General features: G+C 49.5%; 1 protein-coding gene across 2 annotated transcripts in view; it reads right to left on the bottom strand.

Moving 5' to 3' along the window:
* Window positions 1-255: 255 nt before the first annotated feature.
* The window catches only part of wnk4b (WNK lysine deficient protein kinase 4b), a 45,809-nt gene continuing 26,803 nt past the window's right edge, over window positions 256-19,261 (bottom strand). The window contains exons 5-21 of one of the 2 annotated variants that reach the window (XM_035525720.1): window positions 16,921-17,009; window positions 14,753-14,972; window positions 13,635-14,043; window positions 12,654-12,856; window positions 11,694-11,767; window positions 10,374-10,509; window positions 10,042-10,158; window positions 8,705-8,878; window positions 7,616-7,670; window positions 7,337-7,465; window positions 7,015-7,143; window positions 4,235-5,139; window positions 3,702-3,756; window positions 2,260-2,776; window positions 1,568-1,773; window positions 971-1,065; window positions 256-570 (exon numbers count right to left, since the gene is read on the bottom strand). In XM_035525720.1, the coding sequence (XP_035381613.1) occupies window positions 568-570; window positions 971-1,065; window positions 1,568-1,773; window positions 2,260-2,776; window positions 3,702-3,756; window positions 4,235-5,139; window positions 7,015-7,143; window positions 7,337-7,465; window positions 7,616-7,670; window positions 8,705-8,878; window positions 10,042-10,158; window positions 10,374-10,509; window positions 11,694-11,767; window positions 12,654-12,856; window positions 13,635-14,043; window positions 14,753-14,972; window positions 16,921-17,009 (3,516 nt within the window). In that variant the 3' untranslated portion in view covers window positions 256-567. The remainder of the gene's footprint in view (window positions 571-970; window positions 1,066-1,567; window positions 1,774-2,259; window positions 2,777-3,701; window positions 3,757-4,234; window positions 5,140-7,014; window positions 7,144-7,336; window positions 7,466-7,615; window positions 7,671-8,704; window positions 8,879-10,041; window positions 10,159-10,373; window positions 10,510-11,693; window positions 11,768-12,653; window positions 12,857-13,634; window positions 14,044-14,752; window positions 14,973-16,920; window positions 17,010-19,261) is intronic. The other variant, XM_035525721.1, reaches the window with a different exon arrangement.

The following is a 19,261-nucleotide window of genomic DNA, read 5'->3' as shown; positions in this document are numbered from 1 at the left end:
CAATACTGATTTGAAAGTGATTTGAACCCAAAGAAAATCTGAACTTGGAGTTATATGAAACAGCATTACAGAACTGATCTGTGCAAAAGTTTGAAATTAAATATGCATTTGTTCTATTACCTATTAAATGTTAAAAATAGTTTGAAATATTTGATTTAAATTAAATTCAAAGTTTTATCTGTTATCAAATATCTAAACTTAGCACATTTGCCAACTTGTTCTTTGCAAAGATAATATGAATAATAATTTCCTTAAAAATGAAAAGTTTATTGGTAAATTCAAAAAAGTCAATCAATTGTTATTCATGCAGATACTGAGCTGTAGCTCAGACACCACATCAGCAGGGGGCGATTTTGCTACATAAACGAAACACACAAAACAATGACTTCCCATCAACATGGTTAATGTTAGGATCAAGGAAAAGCAAGGTGCTTAACGATGACCACTCCACCGCTAACAAGTGCCAGCAACTACATACTGAGACGCCCTTATGACTCAGGAGAAGGTCACGCTGTCAGGAGGTCACGCTGTCAGAAGGTCACGCTGTCCTCTGAGCAGGAGACAATGTCACTGAAAGAGAGAGAGAAGGAGGATTAGTCTCTGAGCACTGGTCATCTCAGACTAAACCCCAGGAGCTCATCTCAGACTAAACCCCAGGAGCTCATCTCAGACTAAACCCCAGGAGCTCATCTCAGACTAAACCCCTGGAGCTCATCTCAGACTAAACCTTTTGCTTTTGTGAATGTAGGCCCATAGCCCAGAACTTGCAACATGCCAATTAAAATTCCAAAGTCATATCATGACTTACAAAACTAAGTTTGTGTGAAAGAGTCTAATGTTTGAATTACCCATGTAAGAGCTGGGGACATTATGTAATAACGTTATTGGCCGCTGAGCGTAAGAGGTGTGTGGCGTGACAGTGAATCGGGTTTAGGCGTGTGGTGGAGGGGAGTCGCCAGGGGGCGCTCACCACTCTAGCGTAGTCAGAAGCAAAAGTCACGCCTTTAGATGCTCTCTCCTGAGAGCCACTGCTGCTGCTGCTTACCGAGTTATTCCACATGATTCCTGGGGGAAGAGAGAGAGAGAACATGAAAGACAGAAAGCACAGATCAAACACATTCATTAAAGAAACATCCTACTCTACCACTCACTCGACTCATTTGAGAGCTTAACCGGCAACCTGACAAAAATAAGCCGGCCTGTTAACCGTGAGCGTGGGAGTAATTCTGCAGTGCCACGTGCTGGGGACGAGGACAAGGGCTGGGTGAGGCGGTCAGTCCAGCTGACCCTCAAATGAATAAATGAAGTGGCTTGTAAAGGAAACGCTAATGTTTTCTGAGCATGCTTTTTCGGACATTTCCACATTGCCCCCAGTGTAAACGACACCTGTACTGTAGACCATTATTAACTCTACACACCTTCGGCTCAGGTGGAGACTCAGGACGTACGTGAAAAGAGGTGATTTGATAATCCGCTCACACCTATACTCTTGCTATAATGGCTCACTGACGGCTTGATTTCTTGATTCGTTAATTGGTTCCCTGAGTGTTTGCGGCCCGAGCCCTACCAGTAGGAGGCAGTATGTCGAGTCTCTGCAGGCTGTTCCTGCGGGAGGAGGGGTAGCCGCCGTTCTTGGAGAGCCGACGTTGGCGGCTGGACAGCATGGCGGCAGGAGACACGATGCCCGGAGGGGGGACCTTCCCCATGCGCTCGTACAGCTCCTCAATCTCCCGCTTCTGAGAGGCCTGGAGAGTCTGTACCTCACTCAGGTGCCTGAGAGAGGGAGCGAGAGAGAGAGAGAGAGAGAGAGAGAGAGAGAGAGAGAGAGTGAGAAAGAGAGAGAGAGAGAGAAAGCGAGTTAGTGCTTGGTTTGGTCTTGGTTTTGCATAAGGCCAAGATCATCACTGGCATCATGAAACAAGGCCCTAAGACAAATCCAGCGTCAGGCTGAGAAAGCGTCCTGGACCACTCCAGCACTTGGCATGAGCTGCATGCACTCGGGGGACTCATTGAGTGCGTACTTGTTCTCCGTGTGTGCCGCCTGGTTTTGGATGAGATACCAGAGTGTCTGACGCGGTAAGTGTCAACACAGCAGGAAGCTTGATTTTCCTGAAACATTAAAAAAGAATGCCCTCCATTGTTTGTGAAATTCCTTTTGTTTTTGCGACTGTGGAGAAAGCACATCCCGTTCTGTTGCCCCGGCTTCCTGTAGGGCCCACAGACACGCCGCGAGCACGCCGCGAGCATGCTGAGACCCACCTCTCGCGTAGCTCCTGAAACTCCTCCGACATGTCCTCGTCCTCGCTCTCCGTCTCGTCGCTGCTGGCGTAGGAGGTGCTGCGCGTGTACCTCATCGTCCATGGCTGGTTCACGCTTGCGTAGGCGGCGCCCCCCGCCGGACCCTCCCACATGCTCAGGTTTATCCTCCTGCGTCTTGCCTTGCCTTCCCTTGTGTCCTCTCGACCATCGCTAGCACTGTCACCGCCCTCCGCTTCAACCGTTCGGTTCTCTGGGGTCCCGTCTCCAGTCCAGCAGGGGGTGCTGCTGTGGTCGTTCAGTGGCTCAGTGGGTCCTTTGCCAGCAGAAGCCACAGCGACAGTGCTAAGGCTGGTTTCTGATTCCCCCTGTTCCACGGTGCTGTACTCTGATTGGCTGTGGTCACAGAGTGTCGGGGCCAGGGGCGGTGTTGGTGAGCAGGGTTGTGGAGTTGTGGGTGGGGTCATCTCTTTACTGAGACTGACCTGAAATCGTCCCACGGTGATGACAGGCTTTTTATCTGCAGGCAGATGGTTACAGATCATTTGATAACAGAATTGTTTTCCTTTGCTGAACACACAGTAAATCTATTTGACAAGTGAAAAGTAATAAGGCTGATATGGTACCCACTAGACTTAGCATGTAACTCGAAAAACTGGTCCTTAAACTCAAGTTACTTGTAAGTAAAGGGGGTGTCCAAATAGGAAATTATTCTGAATGAGACTCTCCACCCAAAACCACTTGACTGAAAACACAAAGGGCAAACAAACCGTAACTAGCATCTCTAAAGCTGCCATTATGTGTTTTAACTCTAGGGGGAAATCTCACATAAAGTCTTTGGAAACATTGGTTTTTGGTTGTGGCTGTTGTTGTTTTATAACTGACACATATAACACAATAGCTCACAATGTAACATTTTCTGTTAGAAAGGTAAACAGCTTGGAAGTATTCAGCATTGCTCCCGCTGCTTGAGAGAGAAAGGCTGTTCCCGATACCGTCTTATCAGGGCTGGTTATGTGTCGATGACAAACAAGACCAGAGTACAATAATAAACCAGAGGTGAAGCTCCAGCAAACCTCAGCTGAGCAGAGACACACTATGTATGTATGACCTGCTTTTGTGTGTGTGTGTGTCTTGCTGCTCTACCTGCATTCAGTTACATGGTATAAGGGAGTGTTTGTGCTTACTGAGTGCATGTGTATATATAGTCGACTCTGCATCGACCCTACACTTCCCTATCAGCGCTTATCTGAATGGACTGAACAGTTGACAAACTGAGTGTGTGTGTGTGTGTGTTTGGGGAACAAGCCATCTGATACTGCACTGCTCTACTGACACTACTATTAACTATTATATGTGTGTGTGTGTTAACCTATCCCTCTAACTTATTGACTGGTGTTTGTGTGTGTGTGTGTGTGTGTGTGTGTGTGTGTAGTTGGTCTCACCCTCAGATATAGGGGACAGTCTCACAGCAGTATTAGACCCAATCAGAGAAGATACCTGTAATAGGTGGGGGAGAGAACACACACACACACACACACACACACACCCTGTAACTACATTACAGCTTGCACACAGCACATAGACCATAGTAAACAGTTTAGGTGCTGAAATAACAATATCTGCTGTTGACTACTAGCAACTGGCTCTGTCTGTGTCTCTGTCTGTGTTTGTGTGTGTGTGTGTGTGTGTGTGTGTGTGTGTGTGTGTGTGTGTGTGTGTGTGTCGGAGTTGCAACATGTTAGGAACAGGTTTAGGGATTCACCTGCATTGGTATGACCTTGACTGTACTATTTAGAGAACAGGTTTAGGTTTGTGCTTGTAGAACAAGTTCGGGGTAAAGGCCCCGCCCCCTGCTTGATCTTACGGCAGAGGCTGTCTGGCTCTCTGTTCTACACCAGCGGCCGGCTGGACAGGAGCACAACTCTGGTAATCTGGGAGCATTTTGAAGGCTGTGTGTGTACTGCGTAGTACTTACTGTGTTCTGTGGGCTGACTGAGGTAGAGGAGTCTCGGGAGCTGCTCGAGAAGCTGGTGGAGAAAGTGGTGGAGCTAGAGGAGGAGATGGAGGACCTCTCCACCTGCTTTTGTTGCTGCTCTCTGAGGCCTGCCTGGAGTTCCGCCCGGGGGCTCTCCAGGGGCCCTGCAGCCGGGCTCCCAGTAGGCTGCCTGGCCGCTGTGGGCGGCCCTGCAGCCACTCCTTGCGAGCCCCCAGATGAGCTCACGTTCCCTGGCTGAGCTGACGCGGGGATCTCCTCGCGCCGCTCTGGCCTGAGGCTCAGAGCCTGCGCGGGGTTGTCCGAGTGCGGGCCCGCGTCCGCGAGCTGGCCCGCTAGCGGCGCCCCCCGCTGGCTCGGCACCTGGTTTCGGCCCGTGGCCGAGAGCCGTGGCCCGTACGCGGGTGCGTAGCCTGGCAGGAAGCCCTGTGGAAGGCTGCTGGCCATAGTCTCCGGGGGCATGAGGGACTGGGCCACGCTCATGGCCAGCGACAGCACGTTGGCCAGGGACAGGAGCGGCTGCTCAGAGTGGCCGGGCCACAGGCCGGGAGCCTGCACGCTCGGAGGCATGCTGTGGGCAGCAGGGGGCGACAGAGGGCTACTGTCGTCCGGAGCGGCGCCCCCTGCTTGCTGAGCTGCGGGAGAGGGGGCGGGATAGGGGGCGGAGCTGCTGGCGAGTTGGGCGTGTGGAGGCGGGTTGACGAAGGCTTGCGGGGGCACCTGGTTGACCAAGTACGGGTAGGGGTAGGGGGAGTTGGGCAGGAACGGCGGTTGGGGGTACTGGAGGGGCACGGCAGGCATCTGGTTGGGCAATAGCAGGGGCCGAACGTCGGCGCTGGGGTATTGTGGGTAGTGGGAGGCAGGAGGAGGGTGGGGCTGGGAGGCACCTGAGGCAGAAACAGAGAACAGAGACACCAAAGTAGACCTGTGAACAGCGTGTGCGAGCACTCTTCACTCCTTTACAAAGCAAAACTAAAACGGGCATATTGGTGGGGGTCTGCCTTTTCTCAGGCCGGAGGATTTCTGGGTAATGTAGTCAGTTAAGAAAGAGAGTCATGTACACAGCAAAAAGGGAGGCATAGTTAGCATGTGGGAACTGGCTGCTACTACCACTGGGAAAAAAAAAAAAAAAAACCCAAGATAAAGCAAAAGTTTGAAATATTTTTTAAAAAGCCCGAAATAGTATCATAAGGTACAAATGGCATAACAGAAGCAGGAGTATGTGGATCACAGCACTGCGATCACTGAAGGGAAGAAAGACATCAGTATTCAGTGGGATTACATAACATGCCTTCAGGCTCATGGCTAGGACCACAGCCAGGTTTCCATGTTGCCTGCATTAAATCACTGAAATATGAGGGGCTTTTGAAAAGTGCACGTCTTCCTGGGCTTTCACTTGAGAGTGACGTTCCTGCATTACGTCTCTGAAAGGCTTGAATCGTGCAGTGTGAGAATTTCTTAGCACACTCCGTATGTGAGTTCGAGAAGGAAGAGTGGAGGGTGTGTCCCACAGACGGCGGTGCAGAGATCAGGCCTGCCTCGCCTTACACTTTGTGCACAGGACATGATCTACAGCCTGTGTGTGTGCGCGCGTGTGTGTGCACGCGTGCAGGCAATTCTGAACAGTGCCTGCCACAAATAGGCCTTTCAGAGACTGAGCACACACACAGACATGCACACAAACTCAGATGTAGATATTTACACACACACACATACACACATGCACGCATATTTATTATTATATATCAGGACATAAGGTTACACACACACACACACACACAGTGTAGAGGAAGAGTTCCCTGCTAAAGCTGTTCTTCCGTCCGTACTAATGAAATCCACCCGTTGTGCTCCAAACCAGCCTGCATCAAACGCATCAAGGCCCACCCTGGCTGAGTCCGCCGCTGCCATCAGACTGCCGTCGCCACGGACACGGGGCTGTTTTGATCTCCTGTGCTTTTCATCTTGGGGGAGGGAGGCTGGGGTGGGGACAGGCGGGAGTAGAGCGGGACATGGATGGTGCCGTCACCCGCCTGAACAGACGGGGAACACAGAATTCTGCTCCAGAACCACTGGCCTCATGAATCGATCAGAGCATTATAGGGCCCGTCAGGGCGACAGAGCCCCGCCTCAGCCCCGCCTCAGTTCCGCCTCAGTCCCGCCTCAGTCCTGCCTCAGCCCCGCCTCAGCCCCGCCTCAGTCCCGCCTCAGGGCAGCTGGATGAGAGAAGCGGGCAGGGCCGCGGATCGTCCGCACCACACGTCGCTACATGATGTGACCGGACACCCAGACCAAAGCTTGGTCCGGTCCGCCCACGTCAACGGGGCAGCAGAAAGCTAACGGGTCGCCAACGAGCGCTGTGGCTAACGGGCGGCTAACGAGCGTCCGGCCGCTCATCTCTAGCAGCCAGTCTAACCTAGCAAGAGTGAAAAACCCACAACAACGCACAGCTGGGCGAGCGTTCGGAGATTACTGCATCTGGGCTGAAGGACTGTGGCGGACAGAGGGAGGCTGGCAGCACTTCATAGTACCTCAGGCATTCAGTGGATATGAGTCAGGTGACGGACGAAGGAACGCGTGCTGGTGTCTGGAGTATGTTTCTGCCACACCTCTCCAGGAGACAACAGGGCTCAGACGCGAGTGAACACAGCACATGGTGCAGTCGTAGAAGACTGAGGAGAACAGCCGCACTACAGCCAGTCGACCAGCCTCTACCTGTCGCTCTCTAGATAGATATGGGATGGAATGATAGCAGATATGAGTACCTGAGGTGTGGAAGGACTGGGAGCGAAAGGGGCGGACAGGTGATCTGGCGTCGGGGTCATGATAGAGGTCTTCGCCCACCCCAGGGGAGGAGCCATGTGTCACCTGTCCTGGAGGTGCTGCTGTGTAATCTGAGTGACACACGTACATACAGGAAAAGAAGGAGGTGCAGAACTAAGTAGTCGGTATCAGGGAGCTGTGCAGTGAAATCTAAAATAGATCACTAGATCACAGATCACAGGTCACTAGAGGAATGGGCTGCTATGATATGGGAGGGTAGCGAGGCTGCATTGATGGGTGGATAAGCACGGGTGCCCGAGGTACCTGAGGTGTGGAAGGACTGGGATCGGAGGGGGCGCACTGGCATGGCGGCATCGGGATCGAGGTAATAGTCTCCGCCCAGCCCAGGGGAGGAGCCTCGGGTCACCTGAGCCACACTAACCCCTGCGAAGTCTGAAACATGCAAACGATCAACACTGTTGCTGTTGGTGGGGCATCTGGAGAGAAACGTAAGAAGCGCATGCCCAAGATACGAGAATGAAACGTGGACGTCTCCTTATACATAGTGCACGCAACGGTCCGTGCAGTGTGTGGGTGTGTTACCTGGCAGGGAGGAAGAGGAGTGTGTGCGCGCCAGCCCCTGGGTGTGTAGGTTCGGCTGTGAAAGGACACACATTAGGCATTGGACTTGACAATGAACACACTAAACAGACTTCACTGTTTACTGACTCCAGGACAGCCTCCACAGGGATATGCCCCCTCTCAACTGCCTCCTAATGATACCTGATGTTTATGCTAAAAACACTTTAGGTCAGCCTGAATAGCACAGCCCACGGTTACGGTGAAGTTTGCGCTTTCTAATATTCCTTACAGATTAGTAGTGAGTAATTAACAAGTAAGGAAGCAACTGTTTGTGATTATCCTTGCTGTGCGAGCAAAGATGATCACTTTGGCTTGCCTGCATGGCCGTGCCTTTTCACAACAGCAGCGGCGCATTAACTCCAGTTAAACAAGTCTGAATTAATTCCAGCAAAAGTCATCGAAACTCAGCATTCCTAGAGGGGGATCTTGGATAAACACCTAACCTCCCCAAACTCTTCCTTCCCATACACGACTCCTGTCTCAGAACAGTAATCGCAAGCACGAGGTAGTGCTTAGTCCACATCAGCTACAGCCACCAAACCATTTGGGGCAATGAGGCACGATTCTAATTTTTGGGAAGTGAAAAGAAGAGAGAGAGGGAGAGAGAGAGAGAAAGAGAGAGAGAGAGAGAGAGAGAGAGCGCGAGGGTGAAACCCTGGGAGATGAAAGGTTAGTAGGTCAAATGTGACTGGGAGCAGTAGGGCTGTAGGATTATGTAGTTCTATTCTGGTCACACTGTTGGCTCTTCAGTGAAGAACCCTTTCAATACATGAACACAGAGTGGCTCAGAACACTGTGAGGCACAGCCCCGGGAGTGTGTGTGGCTCACTGCTGAAATGGACCATTCTGTCAGCAAACGCTGGAAATAAACGACACAGTCCTCAGAAACAATGTCATTTGTGCAAATATCCTTCTGCCACACATAGCGCTCCGTTAATCAGTCAGAACTCACTCATGACCGCCATGATTCTCAACTGAAAAGCTGCCTTTAATTTTGGAGGCTGGTTTTGGTACAACATTCCTGAAGCGCCGGAAAGGCCTGAAACTCACATGGGAGGCTGAGAGGGTCCCTGCCACGTTCAGGGAGGGCAGGCGCAGGGCGTTGGAGGGGTCCAGCCCCCCCAGGGGCTCTCTCTTCATGAGGGCCTCGGCGCGTCGGATAATGTCTCTCATACGAAGCAGGAATCCCTCCTTCTCTGTCGGCAGGATGAACTCATTGTATGCCTGCAAATAGGCATCAGAATGGCATGTGAATGAATATGAAAGCAATATGTGGTATTGTGGAGTACTGTGGAATGTTGCGGAATATTGTGGGACATTGTGGAGTGTTGTGTAGTATTGTGGGGAATTGTGGACTATTGTGAAGTATTGCAGGCATTATGGGTAATTGTAGAGTATTGTGGGGTATTGTGGCGCATCCTGTAGATGAACAGTCAGCAAAACTAGTCCACAGTCTGACTGATGGCTCACAATAAGGCGGTGGCAGACCAAAATGTGTTGACAATAACAGACAGGCATGCACACACACACACACACACACACACACACACACACACACACACACACACACACAAAAACCAAATAACATGGCGATACAGACTGGCTGAACGGAGGCAGCATGGCCCATAACAGCTGCAGCTTAAACAGACCTCCAGTGGCCCCAGTTACAACTGAACATGGCTGAACAACATGTCCTGTGCACTCAGGACTAAATCAGCCTACATCTGTATTAGATACACTGGCTAACCAGCATTATGCTTATTGGAAAACATTGGCCATCTGCTTTGAACTGTTCCTAGTTTCAGCCTAAAATGTGCTTAACACATGAAATGAAAGCTAGTGGACTGTTTGGCCTATTAGTATATTATATCATTAGCTAACTATAACTCAGAACCAGTAATGGCTATGCTATGCTATTTTTATTAGGAGGGGTTTTGGGACAAGAGGTAAAAGGTCAAAGTATCAGGTAGACACACGTGGTACAACCAGAGACACGTGTGGTACAACCAGAGACACGCGTGGTACAACCAGAGACGTCATAAGGAAGCTCAGTTTGCAGCTAATGGCCAATGTACATGGGGTTACCTCACTGACATTCCGGACGATGGATCCGGGTGAGATTAGCATAAACCCAAACACGGAAGCTAAGGCCTCGATGTCTTCTCCTGTCATGTCCTGTAAGCGTGTTGGTGTAGAGCGCGTTGGTGAAGAGCGTGTTGGTGAAGAGCGCGTTATTGAAAAGTGCGTTGGTGTAGTAGCGCGTCGGTGAAGAGTGTCTAGGTGAGGAGCGCGTTGGTGAAGAGCGCGTTGGTGAAGAGCACATAGGTGAAGAGCGTGTTAGTAAAGAGTGTGTTAGTGAAGTGGTTCCTGGGGATGTGGCAGCTCACCATGACAGCAGTGATGTCTTCAGGATTGTCACCGTCCAGGTCGAATTTGAACGTCACCATCTTGCTGTTGTGGGTCTGCAGCTGGCACTCCACCACCCGATCCACTTTATCTGACAGCTTGGATCATGCGAGAGGGAGCGACCATGTGAGTGCAGTTCTGAACCAACGCTGACACGCATGCGCTACACACATTTATCTGAAATTCACCACGTTGGCTTGTAGTTTGCGGACCCTGATGTGGACCTGCTGAGCGCAGTACAGAGCAGAATGAACTGTGGGGACAGTGTAACGGGTTTAGCTGCATGTTTCGCCGCGTGCGCTCATCTCCGTACCCTTGTTATGCGGAGCCGTGAGCGAGCCCTCTTCCTGAGGAGTTTGCTTCCTGTGCGTTTGCCGGGGTCTTTGGTGTTAATTTCCGATAAGCCCTCATTCCCATCACTCAAACCGGATGTGACATCAGAGGCGTAGCTGTGAACAGAGGATGGGGGCGTGTTATCATGTGACTACAATCGGTCAGCAAAAGGTGGAAAAAAGCATCAGATAAATGAATACAGCCACAAAATATACAACATTCTGAATAAACGGTACACAGCAAAAACCTGCTGAAATAACAGCTAACGCGTTCAACTGACTCTTGCGGTACTTATTACAGGCGCTATAAGAAGGGTGTCTTTTATGGCAGCTGTGGGCATTTGTTGCCAACTGTAGCATAGCAAGTTCAAGCCGACCCAAGCAGAAGTGAGAAAACATCTGTGACTGACAGAACGAAACAGAGGCACAAGACTCTCGCTGGAGCTGTGTGTCTGGGAGCTGGGTGTCAACTCCATTTCATGCCTGACTTAAACCATGATCTCCCTTTCACATAGGATTACTGTATTGGACACGCAACACCCTGCTCATACAGGAACTCTGTGTGTGTGTGTGTGTGTGTGTGTGTGTGTGTGTGTGTGTGTGTGTGTGTGTGTGTGTGTGTGTGTGCGTGCGTGCGTGCATGTGCGCATGAGTCACACAGAAACAGAAGCACTTATACGTAGAACATTAGTGTCAACTAGCTTTGGAATTTACATACAGGATCCAGTGTGTGTGTTTGTGTGTGTGTGTGTGTGTGGTGGGTGAGTGTGTCATATGTCACCTTGCTTCTGAATTTACAGCAGATTGGTCAGGCCAACAAAGCACTGAACATGTCGTCTTAACTCTTAACATCAAAACAAGGGCACGGAATAAATGTCCACACACACACACACACACACACAGACACACACACACTTCCCTATCACAAATGTTTCAGCAGCCTTTAGTTGTTACCTTATTAGACGGGGTGGGGAACAAGTCTTTGGTTGGGACACTAATCTGACTCTGACAATATCTATTGCATCAGAATACATGGAATACATTACCACAGATGCATGGATGACCCTTCACAGGGATTATCAGACATTACAGTGATCTTACACACACAGCCGTTCACATGGATTATTCAGGATTCCTAGTGCCTCAACAAAGCACTGCAGTGAATTTCCACTATTAACGAATCACATTCTAAAAGCCCTGGTTTGTTTCAACAGAGCTGATGAAATTGTGAAACTTAATGTCAAAATTAATCTACCAGAAATATACTGTGATGAGGTTTAAATGTGGGTTGCTATGGTTACCTGTCGACAGGAGAAGAGAAACCACTGGCACCACTGAAGTGGGTTCGCTCAGCATTATGGGACACGGCAATGCTCTGCAGGAGGGTAAAATATATATATAGAGAGAGAAAGAGAGAAAGAAGGAGAGAAAGAGAGAGAAAGAGAGAGAGAGAGACAAAAAGAGGAAAAGAAGACACAGAGAGAGGGAGAGAGAGAGAGGGAGAGAGAGAGAGAGACACAGAGAGAGAGAGACAAAAAGAGGAAAAGAAGACACAGAGAGAGGGAGAGAGAGAGAGGGAGAGAGAGAGAGAGACACAGAGAGAGAGAGACAAAAAGAGGAAAAGAAGACAAAGAGAGAGAGAGAGAGAGAGAGAGACAGAGAGAGAGAGAGAGAGAGAGAGAGAGAGAGACAAAAAGAGGAAAAGAAGACAAAGAGAGAGAGAGAGAGAGAGAGAGAGAGAGAGAGAGAGAGAGGGAGGGAGGCAAAATGTAAAAGCACGTTATTATGGTGGCTGTTCCCCCCATGCAGTCCAGGCCAGAGGAACCTGACCTACACACACAGGCAGAGCAACACAGGAACTGGTGGTGGCGATCCTGCCATTCACACGTTAGAACGCTTCTGACATTTCCCCCGAACAGGCTTAACAACTGAACAAAGCCGACTAACACTAGTAATGAATCAGGCAACACATTCGCTAAACCTCTGACTGCATATCTGCTGTGGCCCTGCCGGGACCCAGCCAGGAAGCCGCCCCCACGGATCCCTGTCCGTCATCATTCCCTGCCACTTTCCCGCTCTCAGTCTCCCGCTTATTAGTTATTCCGTTCACCTTCTGTGCCCTGGCGCTTCGTTGCTGTTGCTCTTTTCACAGCTCTATACCACTTATGTCTTTTGTTGTTTTCATCAATACAACCAGCGAAGGCTCCGCAGGGTCACTGCTAATAAGCTCAAGCTCTGCCCCCTGCACAGGGACTACTCACTGAGGGGAAGCGTAGGGCAGGGACTGGTACAGCCTGGGCGTGTGGTGCTTCGGTGGGCGGGGTTTCAGCCACTGGAGCCTCGACATGTGCTGTCTCATTGGGCCGTGGCGCAGGAGGGTAGGCGGGGTTTGCCACAGGGGGCAGGCTTTCCGATGGTTCTTGAAGCCCAGAGGAGCTGAGGTAGCCGTCTGTCTCGCAATCCGCTGCCATAGCAACCGGGACAAAATCAAGAAAATGTATTTATTTGCATGCGCTCGGCCTCTAATGCTCATGCTGCATTAAAATGAGCAGACGTGTCACGTGTGGATCAGGAGGGAGCCAGAGTCACCAAAGGCACACCAACGTAAGCAGAGAGGGAGGAAAGCAGATATTGGCTGAGGGAAGACCCCTCAGTAAGCCTCAGACACTGGGACTACATAAGGACCTAGGGACACAGTGAGACCGACAGGGACTCAAGACAAGGGTTTCGATCTGCTGGACTTTCCAAGACACAGATTGAGCCTAGTCTTGACCTGCAGGCCAGTGTCAGTTCTCTTTAGTCTTCATTTGACCAGTTCAGTGTGTTTACTTCAGATTAACGGTTAACTGGCTGTATCTGATTTATATACAGTACGTCTGTTTCTTTGAGCACAAACTGCACTCTGCACTCACACCCACACAAAGTGTTCTTGGAGTACCAGTGACCTTATCTGGGTCAAAGTCTTCATATCAGATTTCATTCATATGTACACTCATTGTAGTAAGGGAAAACAAGCCTGGACCCTCTGCATATCAGCAGATTAGTTCACATGCAGATTAGTTTGATTAGCTCACATGCAGATTAGGATGATTAGCTCACATGCAGATTAAGGTGGCTGATTGATTGATTCACCAAGTGAATGAAAGATTGACTTGCTGATGTTAGCATCTATTCACTATTAGCCACGTTAGCCATGCTAGCCACATTAGCCACGCCTCTAAAGCCACGTCCGGTCCACTCACAGGCTGCCGAGGAGCAGCTGGTCTGGTGGACGCTGTAGAGCGGCTGCTGCTCCATCTCCGGCTCCTCCACCTCTGTTGCGAAGCTGGCGTTAATCCCCGAGTCTATGGAGCCATCCTCCCTGGACGGCACAGGGCCGGACACTGTGACGGTGGGCGGAGTTTGGGCCGGGCTGGATACAGGGGGCTCGGCCAAAGGCCGGGCCCGAGGAGGCGGGGCGCCGGGGGCGGGACCTTCGCCCTCTGCGCCGTGCTCGGGCTCTTCCTCGATCGCCTCCCCTCGGCGCCTCTTCTGCGCCTCCACGGCCTGCCGGCGGAACTTCTCGCGCTTACGCTTGATGGCGGTGACGCGGTCACGGATGGCTTTGGCCACCATCTTGTAGTCAGCATCACAGACGAAGCCAAGCACCACCTGGGGACAGCAGAGCGGGAAGAGAGAACTAGGTCTTCGCTCAAAGTGGATACAGAAGTGCCTCTTCTTTCAAAAGGAAATGCACCCTTTGACCATTGACCTTATGACCTATGACCCACAAAAATCCCCACAGCACAAGCACTTTATCACAGTGCCTGCGTGTGAGCAGTCTGACGACACACAGCAATCCAGGGTCATGGGTTAAAAGGGTCATGGGTTAAAACTGGCTCTTCCTCTTTAAAACGGTTCAGGTATCGCTGTAAACAGCACGAGCTGAAATGCTGACAGTGCATGTGGGCTCTCAGACTGTACACTGATGTTGACTAACAAACTCTAGTACTTATTGTTCATTACACTGATTGTTGTCTGTTATAGAGCTTATATGTATTTTGCACTTCTAGGCATCAGCAGTGATCCCTGTATTTCTACAGTATTTTAGATCATTGGTATATTGGACCCCAACCTACTGTACTGGCTAGGACGTGTTCTATGAGCAAATGACGAAGCACTTTTGTAAGTCGCTCTGGATAAGAGCGTCTGATAGATGCCGTAAACGTAAATATAAAATGGCGAATTCAATGTGGAAGAAAAAATCCTTGAACGAGGTGTTCAATTGGTTAACATGAATAATGAAGGCCACCATGACAAAATACACCATAAAAATATCATCTTAACGATCAGAGTCCATGCGCTGAAATCAGACGCTTACCATCTCCTGAGCCACCTCCTCTGGTACGTCCTTGTAGAGCTCGAAGAGGAACTCAATGGCGTTATTGTCCTTGTACTTGCCGTGGAGCTTCTTGGTGTCATCCATGCGGAGCCAGAGCTTGAGGCCTGACTTCATCATGTCATCCTCCTCCGCCAGCTCCACGTGCACGCCGTTGTTCTCCTGGAAGAAGGGATGCTCCAGCAGGTCCTGGATGGTGTACCTGGCCAACAGGGATGCAGACGGAGAAGTCTCTGAATCAGACGGGGAGGAATGTTTTGCATTTCTACAGTATTAGACAGTAATAACTTTTAAAGAACTTCTTTTCTTCCTGATACGTTTCACAAATTAGAGTTGGAAATCATGTCAGCGAAGGCCATGGAGGTGGCGCTACACCCGTAACTTCAGAAGAAACTGTCTAGTACCATGAAGAATTCCCTCCCAGCAAACCCCTTTGTCCATTAACCGCAGCCTACAAGCGGCCTGCAACTACACACATCTACAGACGCAGCTCCGACGGCCAGTCAAACGTTGGGCTCCTCCTCTTCGCCGTGTGTTGTGTGGGCTAAACGGTTACCACCCACACTTACAATTTGCTGCCCAGGACTGCAGGGCAGGAGCAGGATTCCCACGAGTGCCGTCCTGTGATTGGGGTGGACGCCGTAAACGCTTGTTTACTGCACGTCAGCAAGCACAAGCCTGGCGTAAACTAGGAGCTGGACCTGCCGTCTGACCTCACAGGCTTTTGCAACGCTGGTTTATGATGGTGCTGTGAATGTCTTGATAATGAATTATTGGTATCCATTTAACGACAGAATGGCATGTCCACGTTGTTACAATCTGTGAGACATTAGAGTCATATCAGTCTTAGGTGCATGAATGTGTTTCCACTATGTGATCAGTAAACTAGAATCTTATTGTTGGGTATAAATTATATGTAATACTCTACTGCAACACTGGATGGTTAGTACAAACTTTTTGCTTATCCAGAAAGTCATTCGCACTATCTGTTTTATATGCAGTTTGGACAACAGGCAACAGATTCAGGCAGATAAAAAAAAATCCATAGAAATCAAAACTCTCGTGTTTTCCAGTTACTTTATTCTGGTGTTTTTCTAATTTCTCTTCATTTTGTTTGTAAGACTCAGGGCCGCACTCAGTTAAGACTCTGATCCTACAAAGGAGTGTTAGTGCACATGTGAGTTAAGGCTCTGACCCTACACAGCAGTGTTAGTGTACACTTGAGTTAAGGCTCTGACCCTACACAGCAGTGTTAGTGTACACTTGAGTTAAGGCTCTGACCCTACACAGCAGTGTTAGTGTACACTTGAGTTAAGGCTCTGACCCTACACAGCAGTGTTAGTGTACACTTGAGTTAAGGCTCTGACCCTACACAGAAGTGTTAGTGTACACTTGAGTTAAGGCTCTGACCCTACACAGAAGTGTTAGTGTACACTTGAGTTAAGGCTCTGACCCTACACAGCAGTGTTAGTGTACACTTGAGTTAAGGCTCTGACCCTACACAGAAGTGTCAATGTACACTTGAGTTAAGGCTTTGACCCTACACAGAAGTGTTAGTGTACACTTGAGTTAAGGCTCTGACCCTACACAGCAGTGTCAGTGTACACTTGAGTTAAGGCTCTGACCCTACACAGCAGTGTCAGTGTACACTTGAGTTAAGGCTCTGACCCTACACAGCAGTGTCAGTGTACACTTGAGTTAAGGCTCTGACCCTACACAGCAGTGTTAGTGTACACTTGAGTTAAGGCTCTGACCCTACACAGCAGTGAGAGCATAATATGACTGGTCTAGAAGACCAACACAAGGATCTACTGGATTTTCCATCAAGGATCTACAGCCTTCTTGGATCTACAGGACCTACAGATGTGTCTGTCATCCCCTATAAGCAGGAAGTCCAATCCTCAGGGCCTTCACCACATCAGTACCTGCAGAGCCCCGCTAGTGCAATTAAAATGGATATTGTTATTAGGATGTGAAGAGATGGAAATATAAGCCTGGCTGGTATTAATGGATGCTGATGGGAACATGGTAGCATACATGTCCACACAGCACAGCACTGCTGGGTAGTTATTTCCCTTTATTATTAGCGCTAGAGTGCTACACCCTGATTGTCCGTATGTGTAAACATCTTTCTTGCTCCTGTTGGGTACCTTTCGTCTTTGCTCATGTGGATGCAACCCTCTATGATCTCCTTCAGCTCAGGCACTCTCACTTTGAAAAAACTCTCTGGCTTCATGCCCTGTGTGTGAGAGAGAGAGAGAGAGAGAGAGAGAGAGAGAGAGAGAGAGAGAGAGAGAGAGAGAGAGCTATGAGATGGTTGTGATCTGGAAAACACAAAATAAAGTACTGGTCCACAACAGATCTTAAAACCAGCAGATGAATAGACATAAACATCTTCCCTTTATCTTCCGCGACACACACACACACTTGCACACACACACACGCACACGCACACACGCACACGCACACACACAGCAACCCAGAAGGGCCACCCAGATAACTGAGATCATTTAGCTTAGGCACAGCAGAACACTGGTCCAGCATTTGTTCACTAATCAAAAGCTTTCAGTCTATGTTTCTGGTGTTAGTCGTACCGTTACGTTGATGTCTGACATATGAGGAGGAACAGAAAGCTAAAGATGTTTCTGTGTTGGGGCGGGCGGGTGTGTGTGTGTGTGTGTGTGTGTGTGTGTGTGTGTGTGCCATCAGTCACTGCTCGGCATGTTAATGTATGGCTACAGGAGGAGACTGGGACATGCGGAAGCTGGTTTGGAGATGTGCTCTCTACTGCCTGCTTGTTTATCCATCAAAGCGAAGACATTCGTGATTGGTGGTCTATTGGACATTTACTGGACGTTATACATTGCTTATTTGTCCCTGTTAAATAATTATGTTTGAACCAAAATTGACTCTAAATGAGTACAGAATGTCCAAGTGGATTGTTGATTTACTCAGAAGGTGTTTGTTGTTTATGCGAAGTACTGCACTAGGGTGGGGGACAGAGGTAAACAGATACATGAAATGTAATGTATTGCATTAGCCTCGTCATTCACTGTTCTGGGTGGTCCGAGATCTCCGAGAGCCTCTCATTATGTGCAGTAATAAAATCGGATGGTAGAATTTCCATGGAGACAGTGTCCTCCTGGTCCAGCCATCTGCTTCCTCCTCCCCTCCATCGCCATTATTCTGAGCAGCGACAGTTTCCCTGTTCAAAGGCTCCCTCTTCCCTGGCATGGTAGGATGGAAGCGACAGCGGATCTGGTACTGAACCCTGGCCAGATGCTCCACACGCACACGTGAAGTAATGAGCTTTCATCGGAACTGTGTGGCTGACAGATGGAGGAAGAGAAGGTTGGAGGGAGAGACGCGAGGTGGGTCGAGCGGACCCTCACAGACGTGCGGCTCTGCCAAACTCCTACCTAAACCCCAGAGCCCTTGCGCACATTTGTCGGCTCGCCGACTGAAGTTCTGTTTGACGCAGCGCGCTTGATGGCTCATTCTGTCTCGCTCTCTTCCTGAGCTGAAGCACTTTGTGTTTGCCACTGTCACTTTCCCTTACAAATTTTTGAAACAGCCACATTCTCTGTTCAGGCAGGACCGCGACAGACCCGTTGAATAAAAAAGCTCCTGTCTTCTCAGAAGCAGAGAACGTTCTGGTGACTGTCACAGCCCCAGAAATATCCTGCCAGCTTTCAGTCTAAGGGATATGATCCAAATGATTTAAATAACTGGACATGTCGCTGTTCCCAAAGTACAGAACCTCTTAAACGTTCCTATTTTAAGTTTCCTGCCACAGTACCTTTTCCGTCCTAAGAAGTCTTTTTGGGGATGAGATCACTGTTTTGGTATGCCGAGTTTCCTTTTCCAGTGTCACCTCTGAAATTGAAACCTGTAAACACCTGAGGGCCAGTGTGCTTGTTTCCTGGAGCACAGAACTCTGTGAACCATGGGAAAGACGCCGTGGGCCACAGCAACTCTTAAGTGCTAATACCTAACGCTTTCCACCTCATCAATTTTGCACAGTGGTTCAAGCTGCTTAAGGTTTCCAGCTTAGCAACCCAAGCCCTTGGCTCCATTTTGCTGCTCTCCTGTGAAAACTACATCCGTTCATCAGAATCTAATTCCTCGTCGCAGACGCATGCCATCTCCACGGCGCGCCACGCACGTTGTGACGAAAGTTACGTTTTAGGAAATTTGCTTTGGTCTGTTAACTGATCCTAAAAACCTTGATTGGTATGTCTCTTTGCACGCCTGGCCTTGACCACAGCTAGAGGTTACCTAGGCGCTAACTCAGCCTACTCCTGTCCATTTTATCAGGAGACTGATTGCAAAGATGTATGCTCCAACTTGTAGCGCCTCTGGACTAACTTGGTGTCAAACATGTCACATGTCAGAGGGCAGAGGGCAAGTCTCTTATAAGTGCTGAAGTGGGACTGAACCAACAGGCCATCAGCAGTTCCCTGAGTGGGGACAGGAAGTCATCAGCTGTTC

The sequence above is a fragment of the Electrophorus electricus genome, chromosome 4 (genome assembly GCF_013358815.1).
Source record: "Electrophorus electricus isolate fEleEle1 chromosome 4, fEleEle1.pri, whole genome shotgun sequence".
NCBI classification, from domain to species: Eukaryota; Metazoa; Chordata; class Actinopteri; order Gymnotiformes; family Gymnotidae; genus Electrophorus; species Electrophorus electricus.
Note: the sequence above shows the minus strand (reverse complement) of the source record. Positions and strands in the feature narration are given on the sequence as shown.